General features: G+C 45.9%; 1 protein-coding gene across 1 annotated transcript in view; it reads left to right on the forward strand.

Moving 5' to 3' along the window:
* Positions 1-22,032, forward strand: part of LOC146210100 (sphingomyelin phosphodiesterase-like) — a 375,910-nt gene that overhangs the window by 60,591 nt on the left and 293,287 nt on the right. The window contains exon 5 of the mRNA XM_084607702.1: positions 13,187-13,417. Coding sequence (XP_084463828.1) covers positions 13,187-13,417 — 231 coding nt within the window. The remainder of the gene's footprint in view (positions 1-13,186; positions 13,418-22,032) is intronic.

Here is a 22,032-nt window from a genome sequence, read left to right on the forward strand (position 1 = left end):
AGATTTTGCTCAACACGTATGGGCTGAAGAAACATCTTGTCTGTAATTGTAGCCAGACGCATTCCTACGCCTTCACCAATTGCTTGTCCGGGGGTGGGTAAATCCTCCGCTCAAGTTTGAAATTAGTAATGTCATGAAAGGGGGATGAACTGCAAATAATGATTGATGACCTAGACAGAAAAAGTAGAAAGGTAGGCTTGAAAATCAATATGCAGAAGACTAAGGTAATGTTCAACAGCCTCGGGAAGGAACAGCAGTTTACAATAGGTAGCGAAATACTGGAAGTAGTAGGCGAATATGTCTACTTAGGACAGGTAGTAACCGAAGATCCGGACCATGAAAAGGAAATAACAAGAAGAATAAGATTGGGATGGAGCGCATTTGGAAAGCACTGGCAGATTATGACTAGCAGCTTACCGGTATCGCTCAAGAGGAAAGTATACAATAGTTGCATCTTGCCTGTACTCACCTATGGGGCTGAAACGTGGAGGCTAACTAAGAGAGTTCTACTTAAGTTGAGGACAACCCAGAGGGCTATGGAACGAAAAATGGTAGGGGTAACATTAAGAGATAGAAAGCGTGCAGAGTGGGTGAGAGAAATAACTCAAGCTACCGACATTCTAGTGGAAATTAAGAAGAAAAAATGGACATGGGCAGCACATGTAGTGCGAAGAGAGGATAACCGATGGTCGCTGAGGGTAACACACTGGATCCCAAGGGAAAGAAAGCGTAGCAGGGGGCGGCAGAAAGTTAGGTGGGCGGATGAGATTAAGAAGTTCGCAGGGGTCAAGTGGATGCAGCTAGCACAGAACCGGGTTAATTGGAGAAATATGGGAGAGGCCTTCGCCCTGCAGTGGGTATAATCAGGCGGATGATGATGATGATGGTGATGAAAGGATACCAGCCCATCACTCGTGGACCTTCCCGGAACGTCCGGCTCACCTACTCGGCTGACGAAACCTCGAGCATTCATGTGAGCCGTCTCGTTCCCAGGATTCCCAGAGTGTGCTGGTACCCAGACAATTTCCGCTTCCGTAGTCCCTCGCCCCGTGGCCCTATTCAGCAATCGCGCCGCCGTGACAGATATTCGGCCCCGCGCCAAATTTCGGATGGCTGCTTTGGAATCGCTGAAGATCAAGTCAGCATTACTACTAGTAATAGCTAGTGCTATCGCCGCTTCCTCTGCAGTTTCTGGGGAGCGGGTTTTGACTGATCCGGAGGCGATCAAGCGTCCCCGCCCGTCCACCACCGCAATTGCAAATTCGTTATTGTCCTTATACTCGGCGACATCTACATAGACTGCCCCGTTGTACTTCCCGTACTTAGCATGTAAAGCTTTGGCTCTTGCCTTCCTGCGGTCCTCGTGATGTATTGGCCGGATGCATGTTCTTGGGCAAAGGTTTTATGTACAAGCCCTTGTGCATTTACTGCCTAATCTGAATTTTCGTGTCACCAGCTGGAACGTCAACTCGAATGACGATCCTTTTCAATATGTCTCTTCCTGCTTTTGTTTTTGAAAGCCTACCGAGCTGCATCACCAAGTGCGCCTCCCGTAGTTCTTCTAGGGTGTTGTGCACCCCTAATCCCAGCAGCCTTTCGGTAGACGCATTGTGAGGCAACCCAAAGGGCCGCTTTATACGCCTGCCTAATCACAGCCTCCACCTCGCCTTTTTCCGTCGCGTCCAACTTCAAACAAGGCGGCGCATACACTATTCTGCTGTGCACAAACGCCTGCACCAGCTTACACAAGTCCTTTTCCTTAACACCTCTCTTACGATTGGCGATTCTCCTGATTAGCCTCACGGTAGCATTGGCCGTATTTTTAAGCCTTTCCAAAGACTCGCTGTTCTTCCTATTAGTTTGCAGATACATACCCAGGATCCTGATCGTTTGGACCTCAGCGACCGGTACTCCCCCCCCCCCCCCCTTTGAGCTCTAAAGGCGGTGGCGGCACATAGTGCCTCGCATGTATCCCTCTTGGTTTGTCCCTCAGCACAAAAAGCTCGGACTTGGGCTGAGAGCACGAGAATTCTACTTCCCTTGCTAGCTCCTCCACAATATCCACCGCGTGCTGTAGAGTTTCTTCCAATTGTATGTCACTGCCTCTTGTTACCCAAAGAGTAATGTCATCCGCATAAAAAGTATGTTTAAGTCCCGATATCCCTTGCAGCCTGGGTGGTATCTTGATCAATGCGAGATTAAATAGGAACGGCGATAATACCGACCCCTGCGGTGTCCCCCTGCCCCCCAATGGGAAGGGATCCGATTTCATCTCTCCGACTAGAATCTCCACAGTCCTACCCTCCAGAAACGATCTGATGTACCGGAAGGTTCTACCTCCCGGTCTTATGTCCGATAAGTTGCTCAATATTGTCTCATGGGTAACATTGTCAAAGGCCTTAGGTCGAGCCCCAAGATAGCCTTGGTGCCCGTGCCGTACCCAGGATCAACCACGTCCTTTTGAGCTGCATCATGACGCCCTGCGTTGATAAATGAGCACTGAAGCAATCACTGTTTCAGGTATCAACTCATTGTCCTCTAGACAACCCTGAAGCCTGTTCAGGACCACATGCTCCATCAATTTGGCTAAACATGACGTTAGCGAGATGGCACGCCGATAGGAATAAATATAATCCTAGCATGCTTCCACTCTGGCGGAATCTCCCCGGCCACCCAATATTTATTCATAAAATTCGTGAGTGCCCCCACTGACTTGAAATCCAGGTTCCTCAGCATTTTATTAGTAACCCTGTCAAGATCCTCTGCTGACGTGGTACGAAGCTGACCCATTGCAAACTCTACCTCCGCCACCGTAAAGTCTGCATCTAATTCAAGGTTTTCTTCTCCCGAGTAATCCGGCAAGCAACCGCCCGCCTCTGAGTTTATGTAACGACTTCGGAGTTTATTTATTTATTTATTACAAGTTCCTGCAGCGCCCGAAGGCATTATTGCAGGGGGAGAGACGACAAGTAATCTTGCTGGGAACGCCAGTGATAAAATACATAAATATGAAGAAAATAACAGGACACAAGTGATAATGCGGAATGAAAAACATGCATCTAAAAGGGGGCAACTGCGCGACGAACAAAGTGATGAAAACACTCAAAAAACAAAGTAATGAAGGAAACACACGCAAGAGAACTGGGCGCCACGTCACACATCCGATAAAAAAGCCCGAAATAAATTTTCAGTGCAACACTCAGGGATGCTAGCTGGCAGCCGGTTCCACTCATTGATCGTCAGTGGAAAAAACGAGGGTTTACACATCTGTCCGGCATTTTATTTCGCGGATCTTCCACTGATGATCAAGTCGTCTAGACAAAAAGTGAGGTTGAAGCAGGTACCGGTCTTTGTCAATGCTGAACTTTCCAAAATAAATGCGATACATGATCTGCAGTCTGAAATGTTTTCTGCGGTGAGCTAAAGATTCCCAACCAAGATGATGTTTAATAGACGTGACACTAGATGAAAAATTATAATTATTAGACACAAATCTGGCAGCATTATTTTGGACGCGTTCGAGCATGTCTGATAAGTAAATAAACTGGGGATCCCATACAGGGCATGCATATTCAAGAATTGGCCTTATGTAAGGGAAATACAGGAGCTGCTTGACATTTGACTGCGCTTTGCTGAAATTACGCTTTAAAAAATTAAACATTCTGCAGGCTTTCGAAGTAATATGCTCAACTTGTCTCGTCCACGTAAGGTTAGAGGTGAAATATACGCCGAGATACTTATATTCAGAAACTTTTTGCAGTGGAACATTATTTATTGAGTAGCAGGTCGGTAGAGGGGAACGCTTACGAGTGAACGAGACAAGCTTGCATTTTGAAATGTTGAAAGACATTTGCCATTTTGAGCTCCAGTGCTGGATAAAATTTAAGTCTCGCTGAAGTTTTAATGCGTCAGAAGAACTTTCCACAACATGGTAAAGCACACAGTCGTCAGCATATAGCCGAACTTGGCAGGTGAGGTCAAGAACAATATCATTAATAAAAATGAGAAAAAGAAGGGGTCCAAGGACAGACCCCTGGGGCACACCTGAGGAGACGTTTACGGAATCGGAGTTACAACCGTTAATTACAACACGCTGCATGCGGTCCTGGAGATATGAATGCAGACCAAGGCAACGTAACTTATGTAATAATAGCACATGAGGTACAGAATCAAAGGCTTTTTTAAAATCCAGAAATACACAATCAATTTGATATCCGTGGTCAAAAGAGGAAAACAGATCATTACTGAAATCAAGTAACTGGGTGGTACAGGAAAAACCCATTCTAAAGCCATGCTGAACTGGCGTAAAGAAGTCATGAGAGTCAAGGTGTTTCATGACTGCACTGTAAATTATATGTTCCAATGTTTTACAACACACGCTAGTCAGAGAAATGGGTCGGTAATTAACAACAGACATTTTCGAACCGCTTTTATGCACTGGGACAACATTAGCATTTTTCCAGTCATTTGGCAAACATGCCGAGTTAAGCGATGTTTGGAACAAGGTGACTAAATAATGAGCAATTTCGTTCGCCCATGATTTTAAAACAAAGGTAGGTACACCATCAGGGACGCTGGCGGTGGCGGCCCTGATGTTATTAAGCAGTTTTGAAACACCCTGATAAGTAAAAACAATTTCAGGCATGGTTTCTGTAATAGATTCACGAGTGTTCGGATGTTCACCGATGTACGCTGGCGCAAAGGCAGACTGAAAAGATGCATTAAAGCGGCAGGCTTTATCATCATTAGTACTAACAAGGTCACCATCAACGTCTAAGTTTGGGATTCCGACTGGTTCGCGTCCGTTGTGTTTCAGAAACGCCCACAATTCCTTGGGATTACTACGCAGTTTAGAACCCAGATTATTAAAGAAGTTATCCTTATGAGCTTTAATTTCAGTTTTTAGTGTACTGCCAAGGGCCCGAATTGACTGCAATACAGCAGGGCAACGATTCTTTTTATACGATTGAAGAAGGCGATGTTTTTTCCTGACAAGCCGTCTGATTTGTCGCGTGATCCATGGTTTGTCGCGGCGCCTCTTACCAGAAAGAAGTTTTGTTGGAATGTATTGATCAGTTAGGCTGCCCAATTTATTTTTGAATACCTCCCAGAGTGAAATGCAGTCTAAACTCTGACTTAGAGTAATAAAATTGGGAAGGAAAGAAGCAAGTTCGTTATTCATTGATGTATATTCGCCCCTGGTAAAAACAAAGACTTTCCTAGGGAGACCTTTTGGAATTAAATAAGGAAAATGCCTAACATTAGCAACAACACAACTGTGATCACTTATTCCTGGTATGATAACAGTGCCGCGCACTACCGATGGTCGGTTACAGAAGAGTAAATCTAACACTGAAGATGAGTGCTGTGTTTCCCGAGTAGGCTCAGTGACGTACTGATATAGATCATTAGTAGTAATTAATTCACAAAAAGCCAAAGACAATGAAGATTGATTCGTACGAAGAGGTTTGTAGTCAACCCATTTCATGTATAACTCCCCAGTCGTGCCTTGATACCGATGCACTAACCTAGCCATTTGCCCCTTCTGTGCAGATTTGGTTGCCGCCAAGTCTAAAAGGTGCCTCAACAACTGCCATGTATTTTGCATCCGAATTGCCCATTCATCCGGTCACAAATCTGCCCCCACTGTTTGCACTGCAACTCCAATGTGTACGTTTCGATTTCTCGTTATAACTTGGCCATCTTTCTACGGAGGACACCATTAAGCCTTTGTTTCATCCACCTCCGAAGGAGACTCGCATGTGCTTCCCACATGTGTAACAATCTAGAGTCAGCCATAGAGCCCTCCTCCTCCGTTGGAACCTCTTCTGTGGTACTCTTCATGGCCTGCTTGAGTGCCTCAACCCAGGCTCCTAAGTCCTCGATTTCCCCGTTCACTGTGTCATTCCTGACTTTCCGAAATCGGTCCCAGTCCGTCACTCGAGTTCTTTTCACCTTGTCTTTGTGCTTAGCAGCACTAAATATCGTGGAACATTGCACTTTGCACTTTGCATCCGTGATACCATTCACAAATGTGAGGTCTGGAGAGGTGTCTATGCTCACGCTGTTGCCTATCCTCGTATGATAAGCGGGTTGTTCAAGATCGTCCATCGCAGGTCCTGGGCAACCTGCCAAAGTTTATTTCCCTTCGGGCTGGCTCGGATGTAGCCCCACTCCGGATGAGGTGCATTGAAATCCCCCACCACGATGAGTTGAGACCTAGCCGCTAGCCGTTGCGTCTTTATCAGGAGGTCTGGCAAGCCCACCCCCTTATCTTTTGGAGAAGAGTATACATTAAGAGCAAAGAGACTCCTATCGCCCTTTCTTTTGGGCAAAATCTCCGGCAAGACGTAGTCTTCCCTGCTGCTATCTATGGTATGCTTAATCACTGTGGTGTTGCGATGGACTAGCACGGCCGTGAAGACACTCGATACTCCCCCTTGATCAATCTCTGGTGGTGTAAATGTCTTAAATCCCGGTAATTTAACCGAGCCGCTAGCCTCCTGCAAAGCTGTAATGTCCGGCTTACTATCTAGATTTTGTATGTGCAACTGCAGGCTCCCCCGCTTGCGACGGAAGCCCCTGCAGTTCCACTGCCAAACCTCAATTTGCTGGCGAGGGGCCATGGTGAGGCACTAAGTTCACTAACATCGGCTCTTGGCCGACTACGGGAAGCAATCTAGCCTCTTTAGGTGTTTAGCCTTAGGTGTTTAAACATACCCATTACTCGGCTCTGGAAACCCCGCAAGTCATCGGTGAAGGCGTCAAGACGCTCCTCAATCTTGCCTAGTCTGGCTTCGATCCTGTCGACCCGACCTTCCAACCTATCCTGTCTTTCTTCCAGTTTTCCAGCTCTCTCCGCAAGGGTAAGCATGTCCCTCCTAAGACTAGTGATTTTAACTACTGGCTGCGGCGTGTCCGCCGCCGAAGTTTCTGCTACTCTCTTTGCATGAGCTCCCTCATCTGCCAGCGGCGGCCTTTGACCATCCCCCGATTCTCCACTTTCTCCACTTCCATAGCTGTGTTATCATCCACGCTAGAAGCGTTCGCCCGCGCCGCTTTCTGTGGGGCCTGAGCCAGCGGTGTCTGTACCCTTTCTACGCTGCCGGTTTTAAGCGCGCGTTCCATCTCTGCCATCCTAGCTTCCATCTTTTTGGTAGTTTCGGCTTGCTGCAACACCTGCCTTTGTTGCTCCTTCTCTCGAGCAGTCTGATTTTGGGAGCCCGCGTTGGGCCAGCTGACCTTTTTCCTCGTGCTACTTGGACTTCTTTCATGACCGGATTGCCCTCCTTCTTTACCAGGCTCGGGTCCGGGCAGTGACGGGAAGGAAGCTGACTGGTCCCTTCTCTTACTATCGCCTCTCTCACCGCTAGATGACCGCTTCCTGGGCCTCGAACGCCGCTCTTCCTTGCCTGTTTGGCTGCAGCACAGCAACGTCCTCGTTGCTGTGCTGCAGACCCGTCGGCTGCTGACGGGCTAGGCGAAACTTGCAGTTGCGGCTTCCCGTGCTGTGCGCCCCATGGCACACGATGCAGTCCGGCGTGCAGGTCAGCGACTCTCCGTCCGGTGGTGCAGGATGTTCCCTCCCGCCACGGCGACACAGATTAGTCTTCGGACGATAGCAAACATCCGCCCGATGTCCCACTCGTCTGCAGTTATAGCAGGTCTCGACTAACTCCTTATACGGGATCACAGCATACAGACAGTTCTAATAAATAACTTGCCAGGGAACGCGCTTCTCCTCGAAAGTGATCTGAATCGCCTTTGACCTGCCCAAAGGTCTGGCATCCAAAATTTCTACGTCTTCGTTCTTCTTCAAGAATCCTCCGCGAACCTCTGCCAGTGGGCATCCGTTGTACGCATTGTAAATTACTCCGAGCACAGAGCTCTCCGGCGCCGCCACGTACGCCGGCACCTCAAGGTCACCACAGCCCAGCTTGAGCGTCTTTACATTCGCATATGCCCCACTACGATTCATACATGGCGTGCTCACCGTCATCGCGTTGTTTGTCTCATTGACCCGCACCAGGTCTTCTTCCACCGCAGTCGGGTTCGTCAGCTCCGCTGCCGCTCTCAAGGCACATCCGAGCTCCCTCGGCGTCACTATACTCAAGTCCCAATTCTCGGGCCGGCACACAACCTTGAAATCCTTGACTGGCATCTTCAGAAACGGTCCCCGTTTCTTCCACACCGGCGCTTTCCCCCGCTTGACTTGGGCTGCTCCGTGCGTCTGGCGCCCGTCGCTGCCCGCCTGTTTCTCGATAGGCCTACTCTCGGAGTGATCCCCGTACATAGACTTCTTGAATCGATCTTGCGCCTTCAAAACGCAGGTCCATTCTCCCGCCTCGAATTCTTCGAGCGTTATAGATTCTCTCTCAACGGAGTACTCCATTGTCTTCAGCCTCGCAAAGGCCCACAACCACAAGTCACAGCCCCGGTGCCGCAGGCGTCGGCTCGGCCTAATGATTAGGCCTGATTTTTCCGCACCGTGGTCGAGTACAAATCGTAAAAAAACCCCTAAAAGGGGGGAACACTTGCCAAAATATGGTGTCCACAGGTACAGGGCAACTGCCTGCAGACGATCCCACAAAAAGCAAGTCCAAGGCACAGCACGTTCCGCAAAAAAATCGGTCTCAAGGCGGGAGCTCCTGTGGAACACGTCCGCACAGCGTCCGCTCAAACGAAGAAATTCTGAACAAAGACCAAGAGTACGAGTTGTGCTATTCAGAAGACGAAACCGTTGGCGAATGCTTACGCGGTTACATGTGCTTGTTCTGGTTTTTATGTTTTCGCGTGCTTTTCTTCTCGTCTTCACTTTTCAACATATCACTGGGTCCCATCATAATACAAGTTTTGTTTGCCTGTTTTGTGGTGGCACAAGGTGCTCAGTGCTTAAAACATTGAAGAAGGTTTAGGATGTTACATGATTTTTCGAGGTTTCGGAGTTGGTTTTTATGCCTTTAAGTTCCAAAATGTTACTTTGGCCCTTTACACCACGTGTCATTTTGCTTTTAAATTCATTGATGTTTTTATCGATTTTAAGTTCACGCTATGTTAAACATGGAATTTATTTTATTTTATGTTACTTTGGCCCTTTACGCACCTCGTGTCATTTTGTTTGTAAAGCGTAAGGTGTTTTATCGCGTTTAGGTCACCCTATGTTAAACATGGAAACTATTGTTAGAAAATAATATTGACTTCTGACGTGTACGGAGCTGATAGATGGTGGGACAATGTGTGTGGATATTGTGTGTGGATTTCAATAAAAGAATCAATTGCCAGTAGCGCGTTGTCCTGTCCCCTTTTTTGTGTTTGTCGTTTTTTGCGCTTACTTTTCTCCGGTACGATCTTGAATTAGTCTAGACCTAAAACGGGGCAAAACAGATTAGTAAGAAAGAAGTCCATCAAGGAATTAGATAGGAGTGAGGATAGATGGATTCAGGATCTCGCTACAGAATAGATTTTCATATTTAACCGAGGATAACGGCCCCTGCCTAGAATCAATGAACAATAATTTTAAATATATCATTAATGAGTGCGTGGTAGAAGTAGACGGTAGGAGAGTTAGAGAAGATACAAGTAAGCTGTATGAAAGCTCGAACCCTGCTGACAGGATAGAACTGGCAGCGATATCAAAGGTAATCAATAAGCGTAAAACTGATGGCATAAAGAAGTATAACATGGAGCATGTTCTAAAGAATGGGGCAGCCTTAAAGCGGTGAAGTGAAAATTGGGCATAGGCGAAAATCAGATGTATGTGCTAGGGGACAAGGTGGGCATTATCCTCACAAATATGGAAAGGATATTCAAAGTAGCCGAGGAGGTCTATACTGATCAATACAGACGTCGAAGTAGTCAGAGCAATAATGAGATATGCAGTAGTGATAAGTAGTCAAACGTCCCGCCAGAGACGAAGGACGAGGTTAAGAAAGCATTAGAAACTACGAAAAGAGGGAAAGCAGCTGGGAGTATCAGGTAACTACAAATGTTTGAAGGGCGGGGGGGGGGGGGGGATATCGTACTAGAAAAACTAGTCACCCTGTACGCAATGCCCGGTGTCATCGACGGTCAAGGAAGAACGCTAATCTTACCTTAATTCATAAGAAAGGGGACGCTCAAGACTTGAAAAATTACAGACCAATTAGCTTAGTGCCTGTTACGTACACGATATTGGCTAATGTATTCACTGACAGAATGACGACAACCTTAGACTTCAATCAAGCAAACATCAGGCAGGTTTTCGGCAGAGAACTATCGCTCATATTCGTACCATCAACCAGGTGATATATAAAAATGCTCGGAATAAGCCAGCCCTTATACATAGCACCCATTGATTGCTTAAAAGCATTTGGCTCATTAGAAACACCGATAGTAATGCAAGCATTGCGAAATCAGGGTGTAGACAAGCCGTACGTGAAAGTGCTGGAAAATATATATAGTGGCCGCACAGCTGTTCATTTCTGCTTAAATAAAGCAACAACATACCAATAATGAAAGCTATTAGACAAGGAGACACGATGTCCTCAGTACTATTCACAGCTTTCTTAGAGGAGGTATACTTGGAATAGGAGCAGTTATAGATAATGGTTGCAGTAATACGAAAAGTTGAGCTAGTTGGTACATGATTGCAAACTAGGAGCGCTGCGACGGAGAACAACGAGAGAGCACCTGTCCTTGTCATTACTCTCTCGTTGTTGTTCTCCGTCGCAGCGCTCGTAATTTGCAATCAGATAATGGTTGATGCAGACTACATCAGTAATGTGCGATTCGCTAATACATTACCTTGCTAAGTAACTCTTCGGATGAACTGCGAAGAATGATTGATAACTTAGCAGACATATCGGCTCGAAAACCAAAATGCAAAAGAATACTGCAATGTTCAGCGGCGTTGGGAAGGAACAGCAGTTCACAATAGGTTTCGATGCACTGGAAGCGGTAGACGAATATGTCTACTTAGGACAGGCATTAACCGCAGCTCCAGACCATGAAACTGAAGTAACTAGGAGAATAAGGTTGGGCTGGAGCGCATTTGGCAAGCACTCGCAGATTATGAATAGCAGCTAACCGGCATCGCTCAAGAGGAAAGTATACAACAGTGGCATCTTACCTGTACTCACCTATGGGGCTGATACGTGGAGGTTAACGAGGAGGGTTCTACTTAAGTTGAGGACAACCCAGAGGGCTATGGAACGAAAAATGGTAGGGGTAACATTAAGAGATAGAAAGCGTGCAGAGTGGGTCAGAGAAATAACTCAAGTTACCGACATTCTATCGGAAATTAAGAAGAAGAAATGGACATGGGCAGGACATGTAGTGCGTAGAGAGGATAACCGATGGTCGCTGAGGGTAACAAACTGGACTCCAAGGGAAGGAAAGCGTAGCAGGGGGCGGCAGAAAGTTAGGTGGGCGGATTAGATTAAGAAGTTCGCAGGGGTCAAGTGGATGCAGCTAGCACAGAACCGGGTTAAGTCGAGAAATATGGGAGAGGCCTTCGCCCTGCAGTGGGTATAATCAGGCTGATGATGATGATGATATGTATCGTGAACGCCTCTACAGCGAAGACCATTACAACAAATTTGCCTGTACAACGAAGGAATCTAGCCCCCCCCCCCCCCCCCCCCCCCCCTGAAGGCTGATTTGTTGCTTTACAACGAAAACACGCAGCGGCACCCTCATTGCCCTGCGCAGCCGCACACAACAAGATCCCGGTGCTAGAGCACGTGGATGTAGTTTTCTTGCCACCTCCCTGTTGCAGCCGCTAGATCAAGGAATAATAGGGTCGGCCAAGGCGCACAAGACTGCTGCAGCGAATTCTCTTAAACCTGGAGCACAAGGTTGAGCTACCAACTAGGGTAAACGTTCGCCAAGCCATTGAAATGATTACGTGTGCTTGGTGGAACGTCCCGCCAGACGTCGTGCGTAATTGCTGGTCGAAGGCTGGATTTGCTACAGCTCAGGACAGCGCTAGCGAGGCACCTGACGAGAGTGCAGTTGACTGTGACTGTTCCTATCATGCTGCACAGCTCCAGGAATCGCTCAACTCGGACGCCGCTTCCTGCAACACAGGAGAGGGTGTGACGGCTGACGAATACGTTGCGGTTGACGATGACGTGATGCCCTGCTCTGAAGTGACGAAGTAATCAAGGACGGGAAGGAAGCGGAGGTCGACAAAGATAGCAGTGATGAAGAGCCTGCGTACGAAACAAATTTTTGACAAGAGAGGCCATAGCACCATTCGACGCTCTGCAGCTCTATCTTGCATCGCTCCCGCGGAGAATTCCGTGAACCTCGATGTGATTAGATCGGCTGCGGTTGCCCATTCCATCGGACGAAGTGTCCAGAAGATAATTACCGACTTTTCTCGTTGTGTATCTTTTGAATTCAAGTTAAATAAAGGTTTTCTTTTGCTGAACATGCTTAGTCTTCGTCTATTGCGTGCGATACAGTGCGCGACCTTTATAGCGAAGTGACCTGTATAACGAAGAAATTTGGAGGTCCCGAGCGCTTCGTTATAAAGGCGTTCGACTGTAGAGGAAATCATGAAGAAATGGGCATGCATGAGCAGGGCGTAGAGATAACAATCGGTGGTCGCTTAGGGTAACAGATTGGATTCCAAGGGAAGGAAAGCGTAGCAGGAGGCGGTGGAAAGTTATGTCGACGGATTAGGTTAAAACTTTCTCAGGGGTCAAGTGGATGCACATGACGGGGTCAGGTGGAGGAGCATGGAGAAACATTCCCCTACAGCCTGGCTGATGGTGATGATTTTTCCCTCTTATTTTTGCAGTGCCAATTATAATTGATTTACAGGAAAGGAAAAGCGCAGTATCTGTCACACTTTCTCCGACAAGTGTGTTTGGACCACGCTCCTCTCGCGTAGCATTCCTCGGCGCACGTTCAAGTGTGGGATTGCCGATGGCAGGAAGGCTAGGCAAGGAGAATACGTCACGCGGAACCTCTCGCACAAATCTCGCGCGCGGTATTTCATTCGATGAGCTATAATAACCATCTGAGGATGGACAGTCTAAAGCTAGATACATTACAACTTTTCTAAGTGGTCAGCGCATATTTTTATATCTGCTAGGCTATCATTGTTGCAGTAACACTCACTATCGTGCGTCTTACTTTGACGCAGAGAAAATGTGCGCAATTTGAAATTTTCACCTGGAATGTCGCCTGTGGCTCGCAGGAGGGAGCTCCGAAGCTGCGCGTGCTGCACATCAGTGACACGCACGTGGATCCGGAGTACCGAGAGGGCAGCGAGGCGAACTGCAATGAGCCACTGTGTTGCCATTTGGGCGACGTGCCGCACTCGGCTGGCCGTCGCCGGGAGGCCGGGCACTGGGGCGCTTTCGAGACGTGCGACGTTCCCGCCAGGACATTCGAGCACATGCTCAAGACCATTAGGGACAGGCACAAGGTGAGGCCCCTGCTCTTCTACACTGGACAACGCGACCTTCCGCGGGTACTGACCATATATATATATATATATATATATATATATATATATATATATATATATATATATATATATATATATATATATATATATATATATATATATATATATATATATGTATATATATATATATATATATATATATATGTATATATATATATATGTATATATATATATATATATATATATATATATATATATATATATATATATATAGAGAGAGAGAGAGAGAGAGAGTCCATGTCCTATTCTCGTCCGTGTCTTTTTTAGCGCAATTCCCTTGTTTAAGAATGTACGACCGACTAGCCCAACAACGTGCTCTCTGAAGTTTTTAGAGGAGCTGACAGTCGAAGTAGCTCAGTTGGAAGACCACTGGACGCGATAATCGTGGGTTCGACTCCTACCACCGGCGCGTTGTTTTTCCTTCCGCTTTTCATTTAATATTCTTTATTCCGATAATCACCATAAGACTAATTCTTGTCAAATAACAACCAAACATAAAAAAAGCATTCCCAACGTTTTCCTTAGACTCATAGACTGTCAGCTCCCTTAAAACTCTGTAAAACACACACACAACACACACACACACACATATATATATGTGTGTGTATATATATATATATATATATATATATATATAGAGAGAGAGAGAGAGAGAGAGAGAGACAGAGAGAGAGAGATAAAGAAGCCCCGCCACCTCTTCGGTGACGGACGATGGCTGTTTCGAAGCGCGTCTTTCTCTCCTCTCTCATCTGTCCGTACGACGCAACGGAGGTGGCTCAGCTACAGAGCTAGTAGCAGGTCGGTGCATATTTTTCCCTTCTTCCTACCGTTGCAACAACACAGAACCACAGGCCCTCACTTTCGATTAGGTCTCCGACACCACACAAGCACAATTGCAAAACACAAAATGTTTATGCAGAATTCCAGAACTCAGATGTATGCGCTAAGGGACACGGCGGACAATGTCATCACGAATATGGATAAGATAGTCGGAGTAGAATTATATAGTGGCAGGCCTCGTAATTAAGCTTAATAGGCGGTATGAACTGAAGGTTGTACAGGACTACGCACCTACATGTAGTCATAATGACCAGGAAGTTGAAAACGTCTATGAAGGTGTAGAATTGGCAATGCGAAAAGGAAAGACGCAATATACTGTACTAATGGGCGACCTCAATGCCAAGGTAAGGGAAAAGCAGGCAGGAGACCAGGCAGTGGGTGATTATGGCATTGGTTCTAAGGATAGCAGGGGGGAGTTACTAGTTGAGTTTGCAGAGCGCAGTAACTCAAAAATCATTAACACCTTCTTCACCAAACGGAAGAACCGGAAGTGGACATGAAAAAGCCCTAACGAGGAGACTAAAAGTAAAATTGACTTCATAATGTGTTCTAACCTCGCCATTGTGCAGGACGTAGAGGTGATCGGGAAGATGCGATGCAGTGACTACAGATGGTATGGTCTCGAATTTGTCGAAATCTGAAATGGGAACGAAACAGATTAGTAAGGAAAAAGTTCATCAACAAAGGGGAGGGCAGAAGAGTTCAGGATCTCGCTACAGAATAGGTATTCAGCTCTAACTGAGGATGGCGACATTACCCTAGAGGCAAGGAATAATAATTTCAGAGATATCATTACTGAGTGCGCGGTAGAAGTAGGCGGTAGGATAGTTAGGATACCGGTAAGCTTTCCAAGGAGACAAAATATTTGAGAAAGAAACGCCTGACCATGAAAGCTTCCAATCCAAAAGACCAGATAGAATTGGCAGATATATCAAAGTTGTTCAATAAGCGCAAAGTGTCCGATATAAGGGAGTATAACATGGAGAAAATTGATCAGGCTGTAAAGAACGGGGGAAGCCTTAAAGCGGTGAAGAAAAAAAATTGGGCATAGGCAAAAATCAGATGTATGCGCTAAGGTACAAGGTGGGCAACGTCAACACGAATGTGGACAAGATAGTCAAAGTAGCCGAGGAGTTTTATAGTAATCTCTACAGTAGCCAAAGTAATCAGGACCGTAATGAGATTGGCGGTAGGAAAAAACAATAAGACGTTCTGCCACTGACGAAGGACCAGGTTAAGAAAGCAAAAGAAACTATGAAATGGGGAAAGCAGCTGAAATATATCAGATAACTATAGATTTGTTGAAGGACGGGGGAGATATCGTACTAGAAAAACTGGCCACCATGTACATGCAGTGCCTGGAGTCATCGACGGTACCGGACTCATAGAAGAACGCAAACATTATCCTCATTCATAAGAAAGGGGACGCTAAGGACCTTAAAAATTACAGACCAATCAGCTTACGTACTGTCTGTTACGTATAAGGTATTTCCTAAGGTAATCGCTAATAGAATCAGGACAACCTAAGACGGCAATCAAGCAAAATATCAAGCAGGTTTTCGAAAAGGATACTCTACTATCCTTCATATCCATAGCATCAACTAGGTGATAGAAAAATCCTCGGATTATAACCAGCCCTTATAGATAGCATTCATTGATTACAAAAAGGCATTTAACTCAGTAGAAACCTCGGAAGGCAGGTGTTGCGAAATCAGGGGGTAGACGAGCCGTACGTGAAAGCGGTGGAAGATATATATATATATATATATATATATATATATATATATATATATATATATATATATATAGCGGCTGCACAGCAACCATAGTGCTGCATAAAGAAAGTAACAAAATTCCAATAAAGAAAGGTGTTAGGCAAGGAGATACGATCTGCCCAGTATTATTCACAGCTTGCTTAGAGGAAGGAACTTTTCAGACTTGGAATGGGAGCAGTTAAGGATAAGGGTAGATGGAGAATACCTCAGTAATCTGCGACTTTCTGATGACATTGCCTTGCTAAGTAACTCAGGAGATGAACTTCAAAGAATGATTGGTGACCTAGACAGGAAAAGTAGAAAGGTAGGATTAAAAATTAATATGCAGAAGACTAAGGTAATGTTCAACAGCCTCGGGAAAGAACAGCAGTTTACGTTAGGTATCATCATCATCATCATCAGCCTGATTATACCCACTGCAGGGCGAAGGCCTCTCCCATATTTCTCCACTTAACCCGGTTCTGTGCTAGCTGTATCCACTTGACCCCTGCGAACTTCTTAATCTCATCCGCCCACCTAACTTTCTGCCTCCCCCTGCTACGCTTTCCTTCTCTTGGAATCCAGTTTGTTACCCTCAGCGACCATCGGTTATCCTCTCTTCGCACTACATGTCCTGCCCATGTCCATTTCTTCTTCTTAATTTCCACTAGAATGTCATTAACTTGAGTTATTTCTCTGACCCACTCTGCACGCTTTCTATCTCTTAATGTTACCCCTACCATTTTTCGTTCCATAGCCCTCTGGGTTGTCCTCAACTTAAGTAGAACTCTCTTGGTTAGCCTCCACGTTTCAGCCCCATAGGTGAGTACAGGCAAGATGCAACTGTTGTACACTTTCCTCTTGAGCGATACCGGTAAGCTGCTAGTCATAATCTGCGAGTGCTTGCCAAATGCGCTCCATCCCAATCTTATTCTTCTTGATATTTCCTTTTCATGGTCTGGATCTGCGGTTACTACCTGTCCTAAGTAGACATATTCGCCTACTATTTCCAGTATTTCGCTACCTAATGTAAACTGCTGTTCCTTCCCGAGGCTGTTGAACATTACCTTAGTCTTCTGCATATTGATTTTCAAGCCTACCATTCTACTTTTTCTGTCTAGGTCATCAATCATTATTTGCAGTTCATCCCCCGAGTTGCTTAGCAAGGCAATGTCATCAGCAAATCGCAGATTACTGAGGTATTCTCCATCTACCCTTATCCCTAACTGCTCCCATTCCAAGTCTCTAAATACTTCCTCTAAACAAGCTGTGAATAGTACTGGGGAGATTGTGTCTCCTTGCCTAACACCTTTCTTTATGGGAATTTTATTGCTTTCTTTATGTAGAACTATGGTTGCTGTGCAGCCACTATATATATCTACCAGCACTTTCACGTACGGCTCGTCTACCCCCTGATTTCGCAATGCCTGCATCACCGCCGAGGTTTCAACTGAGTCAAATGCTTTTTCGTAATCAATGAATGCTATGTATAAGGGCTGGTTATATTCCGAGCATTTTTCTATCACCTGATTGATGGTATGGATATGATCGATAGTAGAGTACCGTTTCCGAAACCCTGCTTGATCCTTTGCTTGATTGCAGTCTAAGGTTGTCCTGATTCTATTGGCGATTACCTTAGTAAATACCTTATACGTAACAGACAGTAAGCTGATTGGTCTGTAATTTTTAAGGTCCTTAGAGTCCCCTTTCTTGTGAATGAGGATAATGTTTGCATTCTTCCATGCTTCCGGTACCGTCGATGACACCAGGCACTGCGTATACAGGGTGGCCAGTTTTTCTAGCACGATATCCCCCCCGTCCTTCAGCAAATCTGTAGTTATCTGATCCTCTCCAGCTGATTTCCCCCTTTTCATAGTTTCTAGTGCTTTCTTGACCTCGTCCTTCGTCACTGGTGGAACGTCTGACTGTTTTTCCCTACCGCCAATCTCACTACGGTCCTGACTACTTTGGCTACTGTAGAGATCTGTATAGAACTCCTCGGCTACTTTGACTATCTTGTCCATATTAGTGATGACGTTGCCCGCCTTGTCCCTTATCGCATACATCTGGTTTTTGCCTATGCCCAATTTCTTCTTTACCGCTTTAAGGCTTCCCCCGTTCTTTACAGCATGCTCAATTTTCTCCATGTTATACTTCCTTATATCGGCCACCTTGCGCTTATTGATTAGCTTTGATATCTCGGCCAATTCGATCTGGTCTGTTGGATTGGAAGCTTTCATACTCTGCCGTTTCTTAATCAAATCTTTCGTCTCCTTAGACAGCTTACCGGTATCCTTTTTAACTATCCTACCGCCTACTTCTACTGCGCACTCAGTAATGATATCTCTGAAATTATTGTTCATTGCCTCTAGGGTAATGTCGCCATCCTCAGTTAGAGCTGAAAACCTATTCTGTAGCGAGATTCTGAACTCTTCTGCCCTCCCCCTCACCGCTAATTCGTTGATGGCTTTCTTTCTTACTAATCTATTGCGTTCCTTCTTCAGATTTAGGCTAATTCGGGACCTCACCATCCTATGGTCACTACATCGAACTTTCCCGATTACCTCTACATCCTGCACAATGGCGGGGGTTGAACACATTATGAAGTCGATTTCATTTTTAGTCTCTCCGTTAGGACTTTTCCATGTCCATTTCCGGTTCTTCCGTTTGCTGAAGAAGGTATTCATGATTCGTAAGTTATTGCGCTCTGCAAACTCAACTAGTAACTCCCCTCTGCTATTCCTAGAACCAATGCCATAGTCACCTACTGCCTTGTCTCCTGCCTGTTTTTTCCCTACCTTGGCATTGAAGTCGCCCATTAGTACAGTATACTGCGTCTTTACTTTTCGCATTGCCGATTCTACATCTTCATAGAAGCTTTCAACTGCCTGGTCATCATAACTACATGTAGGTGCATAGGCCTGTACAACCTTCAGTTTATACCGCTTATTAAGCCTAATTACGATGCCTGCAACCCTCTCATTAATGCTATAGAATTCATCTATATTACCCGCTATATACTTATTGACAAGAAAACCTACCCCTAGTTGTCGCCTCTCTGGTAAACCTCGATAACACAGTACATGCCCATCCTTCAATACAGTATATGCCTCATTCAGCCTCCTAACCTCACTAAGCCCTATGACATCCCATTTCATGCCCTCTAGTTCCTCTAACAGCACTGCTAAACTAGCTTCACTAGCAAGGGTTCTAGCATTAAACGTTGCCAGGGTCAGTTTCCAATGGCGGCCTGTCCAGCGGAGCCAGGCTTTCTTAGCACCCCCTGCTGCGTCACAGGTCTGACCGCCGCCGTGGTCAGTTGTTCCGCAGCCGCTGGTGACTGAGGGCCGGGGTTTTATGGAGCTTATCATAGGAGGTTGTGGCCAATTACTGCACCAGGGTGGCCAACTCCTGTTCTGGTGAGGGAGTGCGTTGCCGGAGGTGTTCACCGGCATCAGGTCGCACCCCAAACCTGTATATGCAATTCCATCGACACGCGGATTTTTTTTTTTTTTTGTCATCCGGTGGAGAATTGCGCGGCACCGGGATTTGAACCCCGGTCCTCTTGCATGCGAGGCGGATGTTCTACCGCTACGCCACCGCTGCACCTACGTTAGGTATACGAAGCACTGAAAATAGTGAGCGAATATGTCAACTTAGGACAGGTAGTAATTGCAGATCCAGACCGTGAAAAGGAAATAACAAGAAGAATAAGATTGGGGTGGAGCACATTTGGCAAGCACTCGCAGATTGTGACTAGCCGCTTACCGGTATCGTTCAAGAGGAAAGCATACAACAGTTGCATCTTACCTGTACTCACCTATAGGGCTGAAACGTGGAGGCCAACCATGAGGAGGAGGAGGAGGAGGAGGAGGAGGAAGATGAGGAAGAAAGGCCGGGAGGCTAACCCGTAAAAGCAACCGGTTTGCTATCCTGCACTGGGGGAAGAGGGTGAGTGGATATAAAAGTTGTGAGAGAGGGATGGTGGAAGTTAGTACAGTCACATCACAGACATGCCACATCACATCACGTTTCAGTCATAGCACTTAACATAACAGCAAACTCAGTCTTTCGATTAGGCCTGTGCTTTTCATAAAGCGGAGCAGTGGCTGGGAGGCCTCCACTGCAGTCGGCTAACCAAGAGGGATCTACTTAAGTTGAGGACAACGCAGAGGGCTATGGAAAGAAAAATGGTAAGGGTAACATTAAGAGATAGGAAGCGTGCAGAAGGAGTCAGAGAAATAACTCAAGTTACTGACATTCTAGTGGAATCAAGAAGAAATGGGCACGGGCAGGAGATGCAGTGCGAAGAGAGGATAACCGATGGTCGCTTAGGGTAAGCAACTGGATTCCAATGGATGGAAAGCGTAGCAGGGGGCGGCAGAAAGTTAGGTGGGCGGATGAGATTAAGAAGTTCGCAGGGGTCAAGTGGATGCAGCTAGCACAGAACAGGGTTAACTGGAGAAATATGGGAGAGGCCTTCGCCCTGCAGTGGGTATAATCGGGCTGACGATGATAATGATGATGATGACTAGGTGCCCCGTCTGCAAATCCAGAAATGCAAAAGCGGGCATCCATCACCTGCTGTAGAAATGTCCAGCGCTGAAGCCAGCGCGGATCTGGCATCTGGTGGGAGCTGGACTCTCCTCCAATAATACGTCATATGCGGCTTGGACACAGGGCCTGCATCATCGTTCACGCCTCAACTTCATTGCATCAGCCAACCTTTATTCATTATTTTTGACCGCACCCTTCATCCTTAATAGTATTTTATGCCCTGACGCAGTAAACATCGCAAAAAAAAAAGAACGCTTGGAGAATGTTTCGTGTGTCGCTCTTCATCCGCTCGTCTGAGGCACTTTGGGTCGTTACAATATGCATATATGCGCATTTGCACAGGCTCATTAACCACCTTACAAATTGCAGCGGCCCAAGTAGACTGCCTCCAGTGACCAGATGTGACCTGAAGAGCACAAGAATATTCTCCGTTATTTGTTACGAACTGTTTGCGTTGCATTGAATACATTGACACCCAGGCAACAAGAAATAAGAAAATCCTATCATTTGAAGTTTCTGAATTAATTTGTTATGAGGTACTAGGTAGAACGCCTCGCTGTAATCCAAGAAAATTAAGTCTATCTGGCCAGTCCCATCCACAATGGAAGCAAGAAAGTGAAATAAGATTAGCTACGCTACTATATGCTCTATTAATTTACAAGGCAAACATAGGGCGGTAGTTAGACAAAAGGAGGGGGTCACCCCTCTTCGGGACGGCCACCACACGTACAGCCTTTCGGTCATAAGGTATGGATGCAGTTCTAATGAAAGCTCGAAATATTAAATCGAGGAAGTTGCCCAGTGTTTCAACGAAACGACCGAGGAATGCGCCATCAGGTCCCGGAAAAGGTTTAACATTTAGTCTAAGCAGTTTGTTTAATACCCTTCATGCGAAATCAAATCAGTAACATTAAGGAAATGCGAGGGGAAAGTTGAAAATGAAGGCATAGTGGGCGCGGAGAAAAGACTGAACATATTATTTAAAGTTTCGTACAATAATCTTAGGATTAGTTAATACTGTACCGTTATGGGATATTTGTTGCACACTCCTTTTATTTTCCTTCATAAAGTTCCAGAACCTTTGAGGATCCTCAAAAATAAAGTTCAGGAGAGTAGTGTTAAAATAACAGGACATTGCACGTACAATGGCATCGGAAAGAGTGGCGCGAGCTTCGCTGAAGGCATGAGATGCTGTTCATTTCTGTTGTAAGTCTTTGGCCTTCCGTTTTAAATGTGTTTGGCGGATCTTTCCATGACAGTGCTCTAGAGAGCCGTGCCGTACGTGTTATATTCGTACTGCTAACACGGGTAGAAACGTATAAATCTTAATGGGCCAGTCTTCGAGTTCACGGTGCGCGATGTGATTGCGCAGCAGTTAAAAGAGTGCGCATGACGCTGCGTGCAAATTTACGAGCAATACCC

The sequence above is a fragment of the Amblyomma maculatum genome, chromosome 1 (genome assembly GCF_055883805.1).
Source record: "Amblyomma maculatum isolate TAMU_Amacu chromosome 1, ASM5588380v1, whole genome shotgun sequence".
Taxonomy (NCBI): Eukaryota; Metazoa; Arthropoda; class Arachnida; order Ixodida; family Ixodidae; genus Amblyomma; species Amblyomma maculatum.